We start from the raw sequence: 20454 nt of genomic DNA on the forward strand, positions 1-20454 counted from the left end.
GAGGTCGGGCAGGAGGGAGGAACGGGAGCACGAGGAGTCGAGGATTGCGGCGGCGGCTGTTAGGTCACGGTCTCACGGAGGCGGGGGTGTAAAATCAGACCTGGGTGGGCTAATTGGGCCGACGGATGGTTTGGGCCGTATCCCATCTGGCCCAAACGTATCAGATACACGTATCCAACACAAAATGTATCTACATTTTCTGAATACGTCTGGAAACATATCCGAGGCGTATCCGTATCCGAAACGTGTCGGATACGGATACGCCGCCTACTAAAAGTATCCGCGTAACGGAGCCTACAGCAACTAAGTGATCCTCTCCAACAATATCAGCAGGCATCAATGGACGAGGACGACGGCAGATTTGTTGCTCGTGCGTAGCGTCCTTGGCTAGGAGAAGTATCGGCACGGGTCACTCCCCTGGGGGCGGGGGGAGCACGTCAAGGTCAGTGGCGTCTTTGCCCAGTGCCAATACTTGAGACAACGTGATGTACTGGTTCAGGATTATGCTCAAGGAACCGGGTGGGTGTCTCACTAGGATCCGATCGATCCCCAACCCTTGACGTCTGACCGCACGAAATGGAGTGGCCCGCGGCCTGAACCGGCAAGTGACGAAATGTCAACTTCGACCGAAAACCACTCGTCACTTCCTATTTCCTTTGTTTCTTCAGAAAAAAAAAACTTCCTATTTCCTTCTGAACAAACACATACTACACTAGGGCTGCAAAGTAATATATCTTAGCTGCACTTTCAACCATCTTTAGTTCAAAATTTTGTACTATTTCACCAAAGTGGGATTCTATTTTGGAAAAGTAGTTCAAAATTTTGTACTATTTCCCCAAAGTGGGATTCTATTTTGGAAAAATAGTACAAAATTTTAAACTAAAGGAGGTTGGAGGTGCACCTAAGAGTCACCTCTTTGCACCCTAATACTACATCATAAAATGTCTCTCACAACCCATAATGAACATGACATGGATTGACCTCTATTTTTTTTTGTTTGGTTTGATCTTACATTATGTGACGAAACCGCCAAATTAAATCTTTAATTAAGCGTAATGGCCGTCATTTGAACACATCGGGCGCATTAGCTTAACGGCTTAATTTGGCGATCCTTTCTCAACCCACGGCCCGATCGAAACAACACCGGAAGTCCAACACGAAGGCGGGCGCAGATGGTACCAGCATAACAATTACTTGAAAATACACAAAGATGCCAAACCGATGAACAAGAGTTTTACAAGCCGAGTTCAAAGACACCATGAATTACATAATTTACATCAAATACATAATGTACAAGCTTTAAGATGGAAACACCAGTTCCAAAGAAAAGAACCTACAACTATCCTAATTCACTGGCTCAGGTTCAACACAACCGGTCAGACCGGTTCCCAACACCGGTCAGACCGGTGCCCCCACCGGCCTATACTAAACACCGGTCAGACCGGTCCCAGACCGGTCCCACAAAAACTGAGGGGTTGCAACTCTGTCCTAGAGTGTGCAACCCGCCACTTCCCTATTCTAAGGGTCTCGCTCCTCGACTTACCACCCCTTTGCATACCGGCGGATGAACTTGACACAACAGGGGCAGAAGTCGATGTTCGGGTGTCCTGAAATAAAAATTGTGGCAACAAACCCTGAGTATACTAATACTCAGCAAGGCTTACCCGTCCAGTGGGTATAACTTAGCCCACATATTAGACATGTACGGCATTTGGCTGGTGGTTTGTTTTGCAGAAATAGCAACTAGAGGTGTATTCTTACTTTCAATGTTTTAGCCTCATATTTTATATAGATAGATTCTCACTAATGTTTGCCTATCTACACACGCATATTGGAGCATCCAATTAAGATTCAGAATAGTATCCATTTTTATATCTCTAATATCCTAACTCATTTGCTACGAGGTGACAAAGAGATCAAGGCCCTCATATCCGCGAGACATGGCGAATCGATCCGATTTAACCTTGCAAGGTGAACCTAACCAACATGGCACGTATAGGATCCGTCGGACCACACGTACCAACCATTCCCCTCCCCACCTCGAACTACAGGACCGCCCCACCATCATATGGTCAGCCGAGCTCAACGTGAGACCACCAAAAGTAAATATGCATCCACATTTCTCCGCGACTACTCGACTACCCCAGGAGGTGAGTTGAAGTCCTGTACTTTCGAAGCAAACCAGTACTAAGCTTACCGGTTTCGACTACCTCCTACTCCCGGCATGCGGTTAGTACAATTCAATCCCCGATCAGCACTGCCACAACGCCCGGTCCTTAATCGACACGGACGGGGCTAAGACACCCAGGAACCCTGTCCTACTGCCAAACCTAATACCATCATCTCCGCCCGGTCTCACATCTCCATAACCATTTAAATCCATTTCTCAAATACTGAAGTATAAAGATAATAATGTATCTCGCGAGTAACCGGTAATTACTCGTCTTCAAAAGTTTCCTGTGTCTCGCGACTGACACGAAGTCACCCGACTTCTACCGGACTTATTTAGCCTGGCACCGCTATCGACCTAGACATACTAGTAAAAACTCAAGGAAACCTAGGGATTCATGCAGCTAGGGTTCCAATCAATTCCTAATATGTAATGCACAAGTAATCGATAAAACATATACATAGTGAATCATAATTTAAAATAATAGGATATGCACCGGGACTTGCCTTGTGTTTGCTGCTCAACACTGGGGTGAGTTGGGCCTTGGGCCGACTCCCCACGGTCCTCCTGCTGCGGGGCTTGCCCCTGTGGCCCCTGTGGCTCCGCAACCACCTCGTACACGACCTCCTCCGCCGCGGCCGCTACACGTGTGCATATGCATATGATATGAGAGAATGCATGAGTGATTTATAAAAATTACCAGAAACCAATAACCAAATCTCCTTCTATCTACTTTCACCAACAAACCCTGACGCAACCCTCTTAGCCCTGCTAGCACCGGTCAGACCGGTATACCCAACCGGTCAGACCGGTCTGGCCCGTGTGCATCTTGAGACAAAAAATCCGGAGTATCCGGACGTATACTCGGAGTATCCAGACCACCAAGTCCGGAGAATCCGGACCTAAACCCGGAATGTCTAAACCACCACGAACTCGGAGTATCCGGACAAATGGCCGGACTGTCTGGGCCCCTACCGGTCAGACCGGTATACCCAACCGGTCAGATCGGTCCAACCCAGACCAGAACCTAAAAATCTTGGCGCGGCGAAAATCGCCCACCAACTCCGAATACCTTCTAGGATCTAGTTCAGGAGTTCATGTGGCTGCTTTTGACCAGAGGAAACCACCTAAAACCTTCTAGAATAAGAGATCGACCCAAACTCCTAAATTACCTTGAATGAGTCCTTTTCCCCCACAAGGACTTGATTCCACAGCATAAATTCTATCTAGGCTCTAGCTTAGATTACAAGCGAAGGTTCATGACCAAAGGGAACCACCTAAAACCCCCTAGAACAAGAGATCAATCCCAACTCCTATATTATTTACCTTGGGTCCTTGCACCAAGAGCTTGAATCCAAGCCAACCAGGGAGGAAGCATGCGGAGAAGATGATTCGCCACCAAATTGAAGCTCCCTTGGGCCTTGGATCAATGGAGGATGGATGGATTTGGGTCCTAGGGTTTGGGGTGAGAATGAGAGGGGAGAGCTCGAGCAGGCGTGCTTAGCTCGCTGAGGGAGAAGTGAGTTGGTGGGGAGAGAGAGATTTAAATGCTATGGGGCCCAAAACGGTTGAAACCAGTTCAACCAGTCAGACCGGTTGCTCAGACCGGTCCGACCGGTCCGGCCCAGGCTGACAGAAGAAGTTTCGGTTTTGTGCTTTGCCGTGTGAGTTTGAAACTAATGACCTTAATTAACTTAATTACCGAGGATAAAGACTTGGGTGTTACACATTACCATGGTGCACAGTGCTGGTGATGGTTGCTCCATCCTGATGACTGACGCGGCCCGTGTACTGAACATCAACAACCACACTGACGCGAACCTAGCTTCCACTGAACTCCATCATCTGCTCCCCAAAAAACACCATGCTAATGCAAAGGCACTATATCCGTGGGGCAGGAGTATAAAGATTTATTTTGGTTCCCGTCACGTAGTGCTCAGCATCAGTACCATTTTAGTAGACAAAACTACTCAAATGTAATCATCATTGGAACGGTTCAACCATCCAGGTTGCTCACGGGGTCCACCTCTGCAAGTGCAAGGGAACAGCATGACCACGTCAATTCGCTTAAAAGACACCATCAGAAGAAGCAGCTCGACGGTCATGTCAAACTGGATCTCTCATCTTATTGCCTAGAGCATTTCCCTCTCGGTTTCATCCTTTTCTTCTCCCCTGCTGATTTGCCTGTATCGTTGTCCGGCGTCCGGAGCCCATGTAATGTCAACGTGGACATTCCATCTGATTCATAATTGTATACGTTTCTGCAAGCATATTTTATTCGTGGCGTGGTCTGGCCAGCATTGCTGGAAAATCTCAAATGAAATGCAACCACCAACATGATTCACCGGAATGTCCAAATTGCTGGAGATTGCTATGACATTGTAGCTGCCAAACTTGACGATCCTCCCTCAGAAGTTAGTCGAGTAATGACAACACCATCCAAAAGTTTAGGATTCTGGAAACGGTGACAAGAAACCAATATATAACATCAAATAATCTATCATACCAATATTAAATGCTCACAAATAAAGTATAAAAAAAGCTACATGGTTTCAAATGGTCATTTCTGCAGTGGAAGTGATTTGAGTAGTTCTTTACTCTTAATCACAAACATACAAATGAAAGCATGCTCATAACTCAAAATATCAATGGAACTCTCTTTCCTTATAACGTCAGACAAACTTCCGATTGCAAAAACATACTGATACCAAGGTCCAAGTAATTCTTATATAAAGAAAAGGGTCCAACTAACAGTGTCTAAGTTTCTAGCAAACTACCTGTATTCTACATTTCTGATGCTATACAAACATACATTATAATTTAGACTACAATTGAAGTAACGAAGCATATTTTTCATTACAACTCGAAGCACTAGCAGTTCAGAACTTAAGAGGCTAAAGGAAATTAGATAGCTGTTAATTTCTGACTCAAATCACGTAGGAGTTAGTTTCCTCTACTCATTTCATTCCAGAATTTTTTCTGTAAGGTTTGAAACAGCAGCAGACAATATATTAGGCATCGGAAAATGTTCCTCATTGCTCTGGCTGATCCTCAAGATAATCTTGTCCGCTACAACCTTCATCTTCCGTAACTTGAGGCGCAGGGCTGCAGAAAAATAGAATGTGAAAATGTATAAGCAAACATTAAAAGCATCTTTATGGAGGGAATGGCACACTTGTGCTACAGTAATTGGTATAAGAGTCATTTTCACCATCCTTCCTAAAAAAAGGCCATCGACACAAAATAAACAGTGAATTAAGGCCCATAAGTGTTCTAGGGAAAGTAACCAGCATTAATCTCATTTTTCAACTATCCTATTAATCTCATTTTTCAACTGTCCTATCAAAAGCTCCGAGCTTAGGTCAACTGACACATAATTGACAAACACATTTTGTTTGCTCCATGTCATAGTGCCACTCATTGTGATGCTTGCTCAGTTCTACAGAATGTGCCTGGAGAGAGAGAGAGAGAGTTGTGACATACCATTAGTCTCAACAACCACAGTGGGGGGCCCATGATCTTCTCGATTCTCTCTGTCCCAAATTTCATTCACCATTATGGCCATACACTTGTACACCTTTTGTAGTGTTCGGTTCAAATGATTCTCTTCAAGATATCGAGCTGGATATCTAAGGTGCTGAATAGAGCAAAAAGAAAAGCAAATCAAGAACAAAACAAAAACCTAACCAGATTTATAAAATGCAAGATCAAGAAAACAAAATTTAAAAACCAGATGTGCTACCTGATTTGTGATTCTAATGGTATTAGACGTCCGTGAAACTCCCCATATCGGAACTGTCACAGGGGAGTCAGGAAGAGGTGGGGGGTGTCCCAACATCTCGGTCAAAGCATTTTCAATAGCATTTGGCAACAGTATCGGCTTGCCACCAGCCCTTACAACCTGGTCACAACATGCACGACATCCAAGGTTTCCATCTCTCTCCACTCTCGCTTGCTTTATAATATCTGAAAAAAAAACACAATCACATTAAACATGTCCTAAATAAATAGTTGCATCAAAATAAACCTTTGATAGTTAAGTTACTCGTATGACAAATCTTAACACTGCAAACAAATCGACCTACCATTGATGTGTTCGTTTATCTCGACATCAGTTTTAGCAACTCCTTCAGCTGCTCTAGCAGAATCATCAAGCGTCAAAACGTGCTGATAATAATATACTTCATTAGCCATCCAAATAATGCTTTGATACGAATCACGCAAACGGAGGTTTAAACAGCGTTCAACTCCCCATCCAATCACCGGAGGTTCCACAAGCTGCAAGCTCAGAAATCATCAGATATACAATCACAAATGAAAAAAAAAATTGAAGCAACCTTTAAAACTTTTAATAATTTTGACAATTTTCACATATCACATACTAAATCAAATGGAAATTACTAATGTAAACTGAAATTAAAACTAGACGTTGGGCTATATTCTGGCTAAAATAACCTAAAGCGCAAAACATATGCAGTGCAAGACACAACGTAAACAGTACTCAAAGAAGGTGAACTTTTAATTTACGAGCAAGTGCGATTTCATCCTCATAAGCCTAATTAATGAGCAATTCAATGAAAATAAGTCAAGCAATTAGCACGATTGCTATATTTTATGTATTCAACAGGTTAAGTAACAAAGGTTAAGTAACAACATAGGTATAAGAGGGCACACCGTGGGGTTAATCTGGTAGCAATTCCGCTTCTTCCTCATTGTCTTCGGTGGAGGCTCTGGGTACTCCTCATGGTTTTTGAGGCGATACTCCTCAGGGTCATGATAGGAGCGCCAATGGTCAAAGCTCATCCTTCATAAGAAGAAATATTAAGAAAATTGGTGATGCACCGAGGTGCTCAGCTTCTAAGTTCTAAGAATATGAGAAACTGCAATATTAAACTTGATGCACACAGACCAGGGCAGGATACACAGCTCATCACGTTAAGAACAAAAAAAAAGATTCCTATGCTCAAGATTTGCACATAAGTAAACTGATTGTTACTAGTAAGTGTGCCCGTGCTAATGCGAAGACTAACATCTTATCCATGCACATCAAATGAGTATAAAAGCATGACAACAATGACAAGCTAACATGGCAGGGAATTTGATTATATTCTCCAACAAAAGCCTTTACAGAAACATGCTGCATAATTTTGAAAATTGATATCTCTATGAAAAACAATGACCAATAGCGATTAAATCCATTTATGTAACATAAGTTACTCAATTGTATACCTGTTCAGTAACAGGGATGTAGATGTAATCTTGAGCTGGGGTTATGTTTACAACTTAATCCACAATTGTTGCTCCCTGAAAAAGACAAATTACATGATATTGATATTGTTCCATGGTAACATGAAAAGAAACAAATGCAATCAGTGTTTCTTTGTTTTACAAAATGCTGCAAATCAATCTAGATAACATGGTGAGATGCATAATAGAGAAGTAAACAATGTGTTGGATTTGACTCAGAAAACACACAAACAGGAAGAGCTTTTGTCCACTGCAGCAGGGGCTATTTGAAGCTTAGATTGTCATTTTGCAATTGATGCAAAGATGCAGACTTGTATGCATGCTGGAAATAAATAATTAATTGGCATGACTATTTCTTACATTGAATAGATTCATAATAGCTGTTTCAAAGATCAAATTGTAAAACTATAATTTATGTTGCCCACAAACTGTGTGAATTCAGGCAGCCATTAAAATACTCAATGTCTTTATTCTCTTTGCTTATTCATCAACCTTACATGGCCTCCTTAGGATCTCACCTGAGGATCCCCCATCCATCATTTGATTGCCGGTGCATGAAGCACATGGCTTATGGTCAAAGAAATTTAAATAATCAAACTGCTATTTGTTTAATAATTGTAAAAAAGACCATTCAAGAATTTAGCATGTGCATGTATGCTCAGATTCTGTTACAAACTCCAATCGAAACAAGGCCCAAGTGAATAACCAAACCCTGTATGGAAAATTGTCTATTTCTTCCTAATTCATACGTACTCCACCAGAACGGGCCGTGCATACAACTTTTTTTTCTCCATCCCTACATGCTACCATATTGATCGCAACCGACACAAAAATTTGGCTTATTGTGGCACCTGTATAACCCCAAACATGACCACGGTTGCATACTGTCCAAAAGCAGTAGCTCGAGGAGTACACCATGATCAGGGCAGGGTTAGCCTGACTCAGGGACACGAGGAATACTTTATCTTAAACAAGATTCAAGTCCCCGACCTAGCTGTCTAGTGGTACGATATTTTTACATTCCTGTTGTTTCCTCTGCAGTTTTCAGAAAGAAAATGGCCATGTTATAATCCACATTCAGACTTCTTAAACTAGAGCTCACTTTAAGCCTCGATTACTGTAGGAGCTCTGCTAGTCATTGACAGACAAACAGACGCAACATCTGCAAGATAACTTTCTGAATTCCTAGCTAATATATAAATTTCTATAAAACTCATATTCTCTGGATGTTTGGCGCTAAAGAACTATAGCCCTATTACTAGTGTAATCCATCAAAGGAGGCTCTCGTATTGGCAACTATCTATAGTTTAGGGGTCACTGACCAAGTTAAGCAACAGAGATCCATACGACGCAGACCAACCAATCGCTAACGAACGGACCAATCGGAGATCAGATAGGAGGAAGGGGATCGATGAGCCTCGCAGAGCTCAGACGGATCTGGGGCGCGTACCTTTCCTGGCCGGCGGTATCCCAGATCTGGGCCTTGACGACCTTGTACTCGACGTGGATGCTGCGGGTGACGAACTCGACCTCGATGGTGGACGACGACGGCGAAGAGGTGGAGACGGAGGACACGCGGCTCGCCAGATCCAGCGAAGGCAAAGGCGGAGAGGAGGGGCGGCGCCGTTGCGTGGAGGCGCGAGGCGGACTGGAGGGGCGGCACCGTTGCGTGGAGGCGCGAGACGGAGTGGAGAGGCGGCGCCGTCGTGTGGAGGTGCGACGGGAGGGGAGCGACGGCGCCGTCGTGTGGAGGGAGAGGGGTTATTGATGCGCTCTCGCAGGCCTCGCAGGCTTCTGCTTTAGGCCTTTAGCCCAGCAGGGTTGGCAGCCGCATCCCATTTCAACCCACTTCCAAAACGCGGACAACTGCAGAGGCCTGTTTACACATTTTTGCAGGACGGACCTAGTAGGTTGGCAGACCCATCTGCGCCTCCCTGCATCTTGAGGGGCTCTTTGATTTTAAAGGCTAAACTTTAGTCTATGTTACATTAAAAAAATCTTAATATTTAGAAGTATTAAATAAAGGTATTAAGGTGAAACATGGCATTATCATCCTTGATTGCAGATGAATCAATTTCTGTTCCCTTGGCAAACTGAATATTTCCAAGATGAAGTACACCTGCTACAAGGCTGAATATAGCTTCCTGTAAAGTAAATGAATTATGATGGTTTTTGGTAATCATTAAAGTAACATTATAGGAGCTTCAGAATAACAAGAGACACACCTGCTCTTCCTCATAATTCCATCCACCTCAATACAGCTTGACTGGTTGCGGTAATGGAAGGATCTTGGATTAGACAGCTTATACATCTGAATGTCCTGCAGGTTACAAATATCAAAACGTAAGGAATAAGCCTTCTCAACCATGTTGAGTTACATGCCCAGAATATCAATTATCAAACCACGTAGCAATAGGAAGTCAATCTGAAAACGTACCTCAGATGGTGCATCACAAAGAAAGTAAAATCAATGATAATTTCTTTCCGGGGTATTAATTTGGTAAACACGCGATCTTTCCAGCAAGTAAGTTCTGATAGCAGCTCCTGAGATCCATCCAGTCTTGTCAAATTATTGGATCTCAACAAACTTGCCAAAACGGGAGAAATAGAGATAGAGAAAGACTTGAGTTGTTGTTTCGCGCAGTTTTTGTACCAAAAGCTTCAAGAACTGGATTGGACTGAAATTGTGTACGTTATACCACTATAAGACTGACAACCAACACAAATATTTTTCAATTTAAAAGATACATAAAGAAAGGAGATAATTGAAAAAGTGAAACTATTATGATTGAATTTTTTTCAGTTTCATATCTCAAGACAAACGCGAATGGCTTCAGTTGCACATTGCAAATCACAGGATCAAGGTGGCTCACCATGGCAGGATGAAGTGGCTGGTGCTGATCTCTAGTTCAGTTAAGTAGCATGCGTCTACTGGAAGGCTGGCGGGTCATGCACCACTGTAGGAAGGTTGTTTGAACACAATAACATTTACTGCAGATCCCAGGGTGGGTCAAAGATTGATGTTTGTCGCCTGGACAAATGGAATCCCAAACTTTTCACTCCTCGAGGATTATACTTTGTCATTGCAGATATCTCGTGCATGTTACTCATTGACATATTACTCAAAGTCTCAAACCTCTGACTGCAATTATATATCATAGCAAATCAACTAATCAAAAGTGATGAAGTCAATATCTTGGTTTAATGTACCTGAGCTTGTTGATGGTGCCTCCAGACCCACTACTATGGAACAAAAGAGTCAAAGAGAGATATTGCATTTGGATACATATAACTACCATATTTCATGATAAGATTCTCAGCAACGCTCGATTGCTAGCGTAATGTAATATTCAACAAATTTATTAGTGAACACCTAGCCTCAATTTGCCTCTTCGCTATAACACAAAGCATAGCTGCTGAGTGAGAACATGTTGGAAACACTCACAAATCTTATATTCATTTTCTTTAGAAACGTGTAGTTTTTAAGCGCTGAGTATATTTCTCCACATTCTGGTAATCGTGTATCTGAAATACTGCTATGCTTAGTCAAGGTAGAGAGAGACAGAGACTAACATTTTGCTCAGGGATGAAATTAAAATTTAGTCCTTTCCCATGAACTACTTAGCTCAAAATTCCTCCAAAATGGATAAGATGTATAAGTATATGAACATTTACATATGATAAGATGTATAAGTATATGAACATTTACAGGTGTTGTAAGATATAAATTCCTGCCGCGAGGTTTTTGTTGGGTACCATGATTAAGGGCACTCTAGTCATAGGACCAAAATCGCCCTAAAAACGCAAACACATAGTAGGCAAACAGGGCCCACGAAGGCCTACAGCCTCCTTCCAATCTGGAAGAAAAGAAAGGACTCAAAGAAGCCCAATACGCGGCCCACGTACACAGTGCGGCCAATCCGCTCCCCTCGAACCCGCGGGGCGATCTCCGCCTCGCTCGAGGGTAGCAAGCCTACCCTGGGGGGATCATCTCCGCCCCGCTCGAGGGTAGCGAGCCTACCCTCGAGAGAGCAGATCAACTCCGCCTCGCTTGAGGCCACCCCTCGACAGGAAAGACAAACGGCCCTTCCGCTCGCCCGCCCGCCGTACGGAGGCATTAAATGCCAACCACTCCTCCACAGCGCCTGGGTCAGACGGCGTCAGGCCGCCATTCCTCACAGTGGTTGTGACAGGAGTCCCGTCCGCCAACTCCGGTCACTGCTCCGCCATTCCGAACGCTGTAGCGACACTGTGGAAACCTGCGACGCAGTGCGAGACGTGAACGGCACTGCTCCAGCTACTGTGCTGCCAACTCCCCATACCTCCTTCAAGCTTTCCCCTCCGCGGAGCCCTCAAACGGCATGGGCACGACCCTCGGAAGCGGCTCTGGCCTTGACCAGGACAAGACCTTGGCCTGCAGGACCCTCGGAACGTCGCCACACCACGCCTGGAGGACGGCACCTCCTACAGCAACTACCACGCCGTCCGCTGGAGCTACAAGAACACTGGCGCAATCTCCGCAAGGCCAAGGACGATGCCCTGGACGACTGCCACGCCAGGCGCCATACCCACAGTGTACTTTCCACAGTGCTCGACCACTGCACCCCCGCGATTCAGGGAGAAGACGACGACTTCCACGATCCCCTGTGCATGTACGCCGCCCCTCCTTGTGTCTATAAAAGGAGGAGGCAGGCTTTCCCTTAGGGGGCCAGGTCCATCCGGTAGAACACAACACCCAGCACTACTCACAGAGCACATACGCTCTCCTAAGCCCCGATATTGGCACTCGTCTCAATCAACTCCTCCTCTAGCAGAGACTTGGGAGCTTCCCTCCCTCTCTCGCCTCGCTTGTACCCCCTACTACAGGAACCCCCGGTGCAAGACAGTACACTGCTCTCGCACACCCCTTTGCTGGACGTACGGCCCCACGGCCGGAACCAGGATAAACCCGTGCGTTATTGTGTTGCCTCTTGCATCAACATCTGGGACGAGGAACACGCAGCAGCATCACTAGTTAGGTCCGGACCGCCGGGTCAGGGCACCGACAGTTGGCGCGCCAGGTAGGGGTACGCTGCGTGACATTTCTCTTTTGTTCCCATTTGATCTCCAAGAATGGCGAGTAGATCCAACCCATTTCCCATGGGCGCCTCGGATCCGCTCCCAGCGGGATACGTGATTTGGTTCGGGAGTCTTGAGTTCAGGGCAACCAGCAATGGTTACCTCATGGAGCTCCTCTCGCCCAGACGCAACCCCGACGCTCCGACGTCACCAGCCCGGCGCAATAGGCGCTAGGGTCAGCACTCACGACAAGCGCGCATGGAGCGGCGTAGGGCGGCACGCCTCACCTCCCCCACGTGGGATGATGTTGCCATGTCACAGCTCAGCGTCGCGGCCGATGGGGCCACCGCTTCGTCATCACGTGCCCCGGCGTCATCTGGGCCGGCACCATCGTCGATTGCAGCCCTAGTGCCTCCCGGGGGGGCGACTGCGCCGTCGCCCTTTCCCTTCGGGATGCGCAACGCTGCCACGTATTGTTGGCGCTCCTTGAGTACCTGTTTTATCCCTTGTTTATCCTTGATAATGGCATGAATTCAATATCAAAATCACTAACCGTCCTAACCCCGGCCTAATTATTGGTCATTTTCATATTTGCACATATATTTTGGAGGAACTTCATTTTTGCAGGTTTTTGGCCTATTTTGGAGCATGAAATGATGAGGCCCGTGATCGAGCGCTAACACGGAGAAAGACGAAGGCCAAAGCCCAAAGGAAGGACCAAAGCCCATGTTGATTCGAAGCCCATTCATGCACATCCACCTTCCAAGAGAGCCCAAGGACCAAAGCACGAAGCCATAAAACTCTGGGGACTTAAACAGAATATGCTGGAGCTTGGACGACAAACACCCCTATCTAAATCGCGGAGATAATGATGTCTAAAGCCCACATGTAAAGGTGAAGAAAGTCAAAATGTCGAGAAAAGCCACATGGAGGAAGATGGGCTTGAGATTTGGAGGTTTACCCATGAGATCAACTCAGCCCGAGAGATATTCGCGCAAACAGCATGATCTTTCGGTGCGGATTCAGAGACTTAAACGGCCTCTAATGGAAAAAGGTTGAATACCAAAGTTGTGGGTCTCGATGAGAGCTTCGATTTGGACATATGGAAGGCCCGATTCGGGTCAAGGAGGTAGGAGATATGGCCCCCGAAATACCTGCTGCGCAGACAAGTCCGAAATCAGACAGATTTTCTTCCGAGGCTGTTTTGGGGATCTTATCTTCGTTTACAAGGAAAGAAATGAATACCAAAGTTGGAGATAATTTCGTGGCACACAATCTGGATACCGAATTTGCAATATTTAGAGTCCGGACATAGGAGATATGGCGTCGGCAAGAAAGGGCTGCGAAACAGGAAAATCTGGACGATGCTGATTTTATGGAAACCAAGTTTGATTCTCTCCCAAGGAAGATCTCGTGCAAGGCAAGGTGGAACACGCCCCAAGGCTCCCCAAGGGCATAAATACAACCCCCTAGGCGCCCAAGGGAGGGGATCCAATCCACCCAGAACTCGACGAAAACCTAGGGCTAAGACCGGAGGGAGACGACGGCCGCCGCAAGTCCTCGAGGGTACCTAGGAGATGGCTTAGGCCACCCCTAGCCGCCATGGCCTCCCTGCGAGGTTGTGCCATGGTGGGGTTCGAGAGTCATCCCCAACATTCGTCGGGGTATGTACACACACGATGGTGATATCAATCTACTCTTTATTCTAGTTGTCTCGACTTTGGTCTACTTCAATGCATGCTTTCTTTCTCATATGTAATGCATCCATATGTTCATAGTAAGATTAGATCTATTCGTGGTAATTAGTCTACATCTTGCGGATACGTTGAGGTAGCATGTTTTAGCTAGTGGTTGATTACCCTGGTGTGGTGACAGCATGGCGGAGGGAAAAGTTCTAGCGACGACATGATGTAGAATAGGATCGATGGCGAGTACCATGGGAGTCTGGGGTAATGCTTTGGGAAACATTAGGCGTCGACACGCACCTCGCACTGGCGACCTTTGGAAAGTAGGCCGCTTGCGAGCTGCCTTTCTGAGAGATGATTTCGTGTACCTTTAGTTGAGATGCAATCTATGCTTTGATCACCTTTTTTTTACTAGAACCGTACTTAGAGACGACAGACCCTAGCTCCTTGGTTGTGTTATCTCATCTACGGTTGTGGGTGTGATGAACACTTATGCTTCATTCATATCTATCAAGTGTTCAATTTATATGCAATCTTCGCTTCATGTTTACGATAGGTTTGATAGATTAGATGGTAAACCCTAGTCGGTTCGCTTCCGATCCACGGATGATAAACCTTGGGGAGTACTCTAAGGGAAAAGCTACCACAATCCGTGCGCTTGCCGTACGTAAATTGGCGCTTTAAGAAGCGTCAACAAGCTTTTCTGGCGCCGTTGCCGGGGATCGGCAACACGAACCCTAGGGCGATCTATCTAGTTTTTGGACTAACCCTAATTTTATTATTGCATATACCCTTGTTTTCTTGTTTGTGTCCTTGAAAGCAGGTAGAAAAAGTTAGACACCAAACTTGGAATTCGAGAAGTCCATAATCCACTTCGACAAATTTCAAAAATCGGCAACAAGATGATCGAGGAGCCTCGACATGGAACATCGACAACGTCCACATCGACATGACGGCAACAACATCAAGATTCACTCTTTAGTGGTAGGTGCTAACTTTTGTTAGGGGCCCAGCATCCGCTATCGCGTCCCCACTCCCCAAAGCAAAAGATGATAAATAAGGTACGCCGCCGTGTCAATTGATTTTAAAGACTGATGTTTTTGAGAAGAATTGTTTGTTCAAGCAATAGGTATGAAGCATGCCCGTGAAGAAAATCGTGCGATCATCATCATCTATGAAGTGTTACTGTTGTGATGAGTTTTTCATCCAAGATCAGAGAATCACCATGAGCAATTAATAGATTATTTTGAAGCTCCATCAATTCTTCTTTCCAACGGATCAAGAACCATCAGCTTTGGAGATCGGAGGGAAGAGTTATGATAAAATCTTTCAACGCTGCGCGTTCTGAAATCCCTGTGGACAGATTGCAGCGCCGTAATAAAACAAGCATAACTTCTTTATCCGGAGTCCAATCGGGGCGAATAACCACTTGTTGGAAAGATAATTTGATGCACCTTGCAATGGAGTAGAAGTTTGGTACATTCTCTGCACTAGATGAAGGAAAATTCAACAAGGACGGAGGCAGTAGCAACCGACGAAGAAGGTGATGATGATGTCAAAGGATGATTGGAATGCTGTGTACACAAAAGATGATGATTTGAAGTTAACCAAAGATGGAGGCAACAAGATTAGAAGAACCACGACACCACCTATCTTCTCCAGTGGGATGCTCGATATACTTCTAATCGAGTGATGCTATCAAGGAAGGAAACCGTTCGGATCATCAACACGAAGCACATGAGCATCTTCTAATCCCGACACCTTGGGTAAAGCAAGAACAACAGAGAAGACACATTATTGAAGCTGCGATATTTTCTGGTAATCAATGGTGATGACCTTGAAGCCTAGGGACGCACGACACTATGCTCCAAAGACCACATGATCGAGATCATTGACATCTTCGGATGAATTCACAAGAAGATATTATTCTCATTAATGTCCAGCTCGACCTCAGAAGCAAATAGCGGCATATTTTTAGATATTCAAAAGCCCCATGAAGTTCCGGTTCGAACGGATCAAGAATGAAGTCGATCGAAGTTTCCTACAAGAAGTTATGGCCAAAACATCGAAGGTCGTGCACTCTGAAATTTTCTGGACAGCACGCAGCGCTAAAGTAAAACGGTCATAACTCTCTCATTTGGACTCAGTTTAAGATGAATGACCACTCGTTGGAAAGGTAATTTCATAAACATTTCAATAGATCTATATTTTGGTATATGTTCTGTTGAGTATACAGGAGAGATTCCATGAAGAAGAGGCAAGAGCAACGCGATGAGAACAAGATAGAGAAGATGACGATGACAACAATGAAGGGGAGCTTGGGCGATGCTTTCATCAAGCGTACATGATAAAATTCAGAGGCTTGGAGCAGAGGAAGAACCCCAATGACATTGGCAATTGAAGGCACAAGCGGTCGACTTTCGACAAATGAAGATATTGCAAGCAAACCACGATGGATTACAAGAGGCGACATCAAGCTGCATGGACACTTCGGTTTCTCGCATGAAGGACCATGGCTTCGCATCAATTAAAAGGTATGTGAGAAAGTCGAGCTCTATGACTTTAAATGAAGCGCTTTGCGGGAGGCAACCCGATCTTTTATTTTATACAAAAAAAAGAGAGAGTGAAAAAAAAAATAGAGAGAAGGAGCCAAAGAAAAAATAAATGATGAAAAAAAATATATATAAAAGAAAAAAATGAAGTGAGCAGAGAAGGGAGTAAGCATGAGCCAGCAAGATCTATTCAAGTCAAAAAGGCGTCATGTGCAAATGCTTACAAGATGTGGCCTTACACATCAGCAGAAAAACATTCTACCGCCTAAGCTCCACTCATCCTTGCTCTAGCGCACGCTTGCAAAGCCTCGCCATAATCCTCATCCCCTTCTAGCTTTACAAAGTGCCGCTCTAGCAGCCCGAGCTCACACACCTGAGGAGTGCTCCTCTCTTGGTCTGGGCTTTGCTACTCTAGTCTATTTGGCACTCACTCACACACACACACAAAAGGAGACATATTTTGTGCCTCCAATCATCGTTCCAATGGAGCATACTGCCAAGGCCCAGGGTTCCTGCACACTAGCTATGTGTGTGACCCAGTCTTGCTGTCACCTGAGTCAGCATAGTCTATGTGCCCTCCTCTACTTCAGCTCGCATCAAAAATGGAGGAGTCATCGACAACCAAATATGACCATGCCACCACTGCAGCAATATCAAGACATCCACCTTACATGCAGGTGGTAAGTGCACTCAGGTATGTGACCCCGAGTTCACCAATCTCCATTTAAACATAGCTTGATCTTCGAAATTCATGCTTCCTTTGTTTTTGCTTGTATGCTCTGGTTTGGGTGTATCAGCGTTGTGCATCCATAGACTTTTTGAATTAAGCATGGTGCTTAGGTTAAAATAGCCTTCTTTAATCAAATTAGGCATGGTGTCAAGTTTGGTTAATGAACTATTGAGTTAATACTATCACAAACTTTGGATGCCTATCTTTTTGGTGGACTAACCCTTGTAGGAAATTTTCAAGAAAATGATGGGTAAGTCCTCAAGTTCATATTGGAGATAAACAAAGGCGCGGGAGGCATGTTAAAAAAAATTTGCACAACATGCAAGGGAAGCACATATCACCTTTCCAAGGTACACTGTGAGTATATTGTCAAAATGCTCCTTCATGTTTGTGCAAGTTTTATCCCAGCCTTGTTTAAGATATAAATTTGGTGAACAACAATAAAAAGAAATAAAAACCTTTTGATAAAAAGAGGAAATATCTTTCTTGAGAAAAAAATGAAATAAAATAATGGCAAGCAACTAGGGACCCATGCAATTTGAACTTTGGGATATGATTTTAATTAAGCATGGACGTGAACAACAAATAAAAAAATGAATGATGAAATTCTTTCAAAAAATTAGGCATTTCTCGAACATTTGTTGTCCACTAACCTTTTGCAGGGAATGAAAAAAACAACAACTAAGGAGCAGCATGAACACCCTAAGCACCCAAACAGCCCTCCTTGGTCCAAGAAGGAGACAAACGCACAAGGAGCCAAGCAGAACATAATGCAAGATTTGGCTTTATGAATATAGAGCTTAACTCTTGCATCTTTGTTTAGTGATTGGTAAGTTCCATCAGGTAAATATTCCACATACCTTGTGTATCCTCGTTCCTTTCTCCACCCTGCAAAGTTACCCATCATGCCCAGCTTGCCATAATAAAAAAAGGAAAATAAATATTTATATAACAAAAATGATAACAAAAAGAAACTTAGACACTTAAGCAATTCATGCACCTTGCCTCAATAAAAATTTGACTCCCCGGTGATTCAAAACCGGTAGAGTCCATGTTTGTATTATTTTTCTTTTGAATAAAAGTAGGTACAAGAAGAAGTGTGGGGGAGATCTTTCAAAGGCACCACTTGCAAACTCATTTGAGATCTCTCCCCCAACATGTTGCACAACATCGACGGTCTGGCATGCTGAAGAACAGGATAGATGGGATCTAGAGATGGATGGACGAACCTTTGGTTCGACCAAACCAACTCTGATTTTCCTCAGTTCCTTTTTCCTCTTCGAGCGATGGTTGTGCACACATACTCCTCATACTCCCTAAGTCTTTGAGTTTAATTGATTTTAATGCTAATCACAGAAAAATGAACTCAATAAACCCTGCCAATCACCTCATGCACTCCATGCACTTCATGATAAACTTGCAAACTCTTTATTCCTTGACTTTCGCCATGTTCTTGTGAACTAAAAATATGATAGGAAACCCTTGCTATCTAATAGTTGACTTTTGAGATATGGTTGAACGAATGGAACCTAATTCTTCCTTGCAAAGTACTCGGGGTTTCTTTTATAAAATTTAAAAATTCAATAGCATGGCTCCTCGGTTGTTTATGAAATTTCTATCCAAGGCCATATGTTATTCAAAATTGAAAACCTTCTACATATGCAACTTGTTATCTCATTGAGCTTTGTCAAATTATTGTGATCCTTTGTGAGAGACATTCCATACTCCCATGATCAAGATCACATACACTCCACATATATAATGCCAACTTCTAGACTGGAAGTTGCGGAAAGACATTTCACCCATTCATGCATATCATCCACAAATAAAACCATCAACTCCTGCATCTTTTCATAACATTCAATCGCCGAACGTAGTTGTAGGACTTAATTCTAATCAATTCCACAAGTTTTGGTGATTCTTGGTTTGCAGGCACCCATACGCGGAATAAGGGGAAAACAAGCACAAGACGCAACACAAACACACAAAAGACTTCATCCTGCATCACACTCACAAAATGGGCCCATTTGACATAACATACCGACATACAAAGCCCCAGCACCGACATACATAAGATGGAGACCCACCTAGCAGTGTCCAGGACGAAAGGCGGCGCGAGAGGTGGGACCCGGGGGCCGGTCGAACCCCAGGTTCGGCCGAACCAAGACGGGATCACGGCCCCCTCAGCTTTGGCGGGAAGATTGCTCTTATCCTCCCAAGGCGGTTCCTAGTGTTCCCATATCTGATTCCCGCGGGAACCGATCTTTCAATCTATAAAAGGGCCTCCACTCACCCCTCTCAATCCAACATTCATATACACATTCAAGAAGAAGAGTAGTAGTAGGACTTCCACTTGTATCATTAGAGTAGGGAGTGTGCGAGGAGGAGGATCGGAGAAGAGTCGGACTTGTCGGCCTCTCTTCGTCTTGTACCTCGACGGATATGAGTCGCTTGAGTAAGTATCCGGAGTTCATTTTCTGTTAAGTTCTTGATTTAAGTATTCTTAAGTTATTCATTCATTTACGGGTTCATCGTCCGTTCTCGTAACGGATACTCTAGTAGAGGCCCCCTGATAAAGACGGGTAACCCTGTACGCCGCTAGAGTAGTAATCGAAGAATTAGACGTGGTGTCTAGGCCCTATATTACCTTTGTTTGCCTCGTGCTCCACAGTATTGCGGGGTAGACCGCGGGTAGTGACAGCCCCGTCGGTCCGCAACGAAGCTGCTTCATGGTTAGTGCACTTCCCCCTGTCCGGGTACTGCGTAGAGCAACAAGCCGGAGTTCTCTAACAGTACTTGGGTCAGACCGGTGCCCGAAGTAAACGAGTGATAGCCTAAATTTCCCTTACCTTGATCCTTATCTTTAGATAAACCACACTACCCGAAGCTCTCCTACCTCTTATTCTTCGAGGGTACACTAGTTAGAAGATCATTACACCTTCGTTCCTTGTGAAATTACGATACCCTGAATACTCTCCGGGTGAAGTGCTACAATGGTATCTTCTGTGCGCT

The 20454-nt window shown here is 44.5% G+C and overlaps 1 protein-coding gene across 4 annotated transcripts; it reads right to left on the bottom strand.

Moving 5' to 3' along the window:
• Window positions 1-4810: 4810 nt before the first annotated feature.
• On the bottom strand, window positions 4811-9190 carry LOC120690947. 4 transcript variants are annotated; one of them, XM_039973877.1, is made up of 8 exons: window positions 8868-9189; window positions 7400-7474; window positions 6943-6974; window positions 6845-6906; window positions 6256-6448; window positions 5913-6136; window positions 5654-5807; window positions 4811-5275 (listed from the first exon to the last, which is right to left on the bottom strand). In XM_039973877.1, exons 3-8 carry the CDS (start codon window positions 6971-6973, stop codon window positions 5133-5135), a joined length of 807 nt encoding a protein of 268 aa, XP_039829811.1. In that variant the 5' UTR covers window position 6974; window positions 7400-7474; window positions 8868-9189; the 3' UTR covers window positions 4811-5132. The 4 variants fall into 4 exon arrangements, with proteins under 4 accessions (XP_039829811.1, XP_039829812.1, XP_039829809.1 ...); XM_039973878.1 differs by lacking the exon at window positions 6943-6974 and having other exon boundaries at window positions 6845-6900; XM_039973875.1 differs by having other exon boundaries at window positions 6845-6974.
• Window positions 9191-20454: the final 11264 nt, after the last annotated feature.

This window comes from Panicum virgatum, chromosome 9N, assembly GCF_016808335.1.
Source record: "Panicum virgatum strain AP13 chromosome 9N, P.virgatum_v5, whole genome shotgun sequence".
NCBI classification, from domain to species: Eukaryota; Viridiplantae; Streptophyta; class Magnoliopsida; order Poales; family Poaceae; genus Panicum; species Panicum virgatum.

What these genes read in the sequence shown, in the direction of transcription:
- LOC120690947 (XM_039973876.1), bottom strand. Translation starts at nt 6,973, where the DNA reads ATGAGCTTTGACCATTGGCGCTCCTATCATGACCCTGAGGAGTATCGC. An exon ending in GATAAACGAACACATCAATG is followed by an intron (nt 6,137 to 6,255) that starts GTAGGTCGATTT and finishes TTTTTTTTTCAG; the next exon opens with ATATTATAAAGCAAGCGAGA. An exon ending in CCATTAGAATCACAAATCAG is followed by an intron (nt 5,808 to 5,912) that starts GTAGCACATCTG and finishes TGCTCTATTCAG; the next exon opens with CACCTTAGATATCCAGCTCG.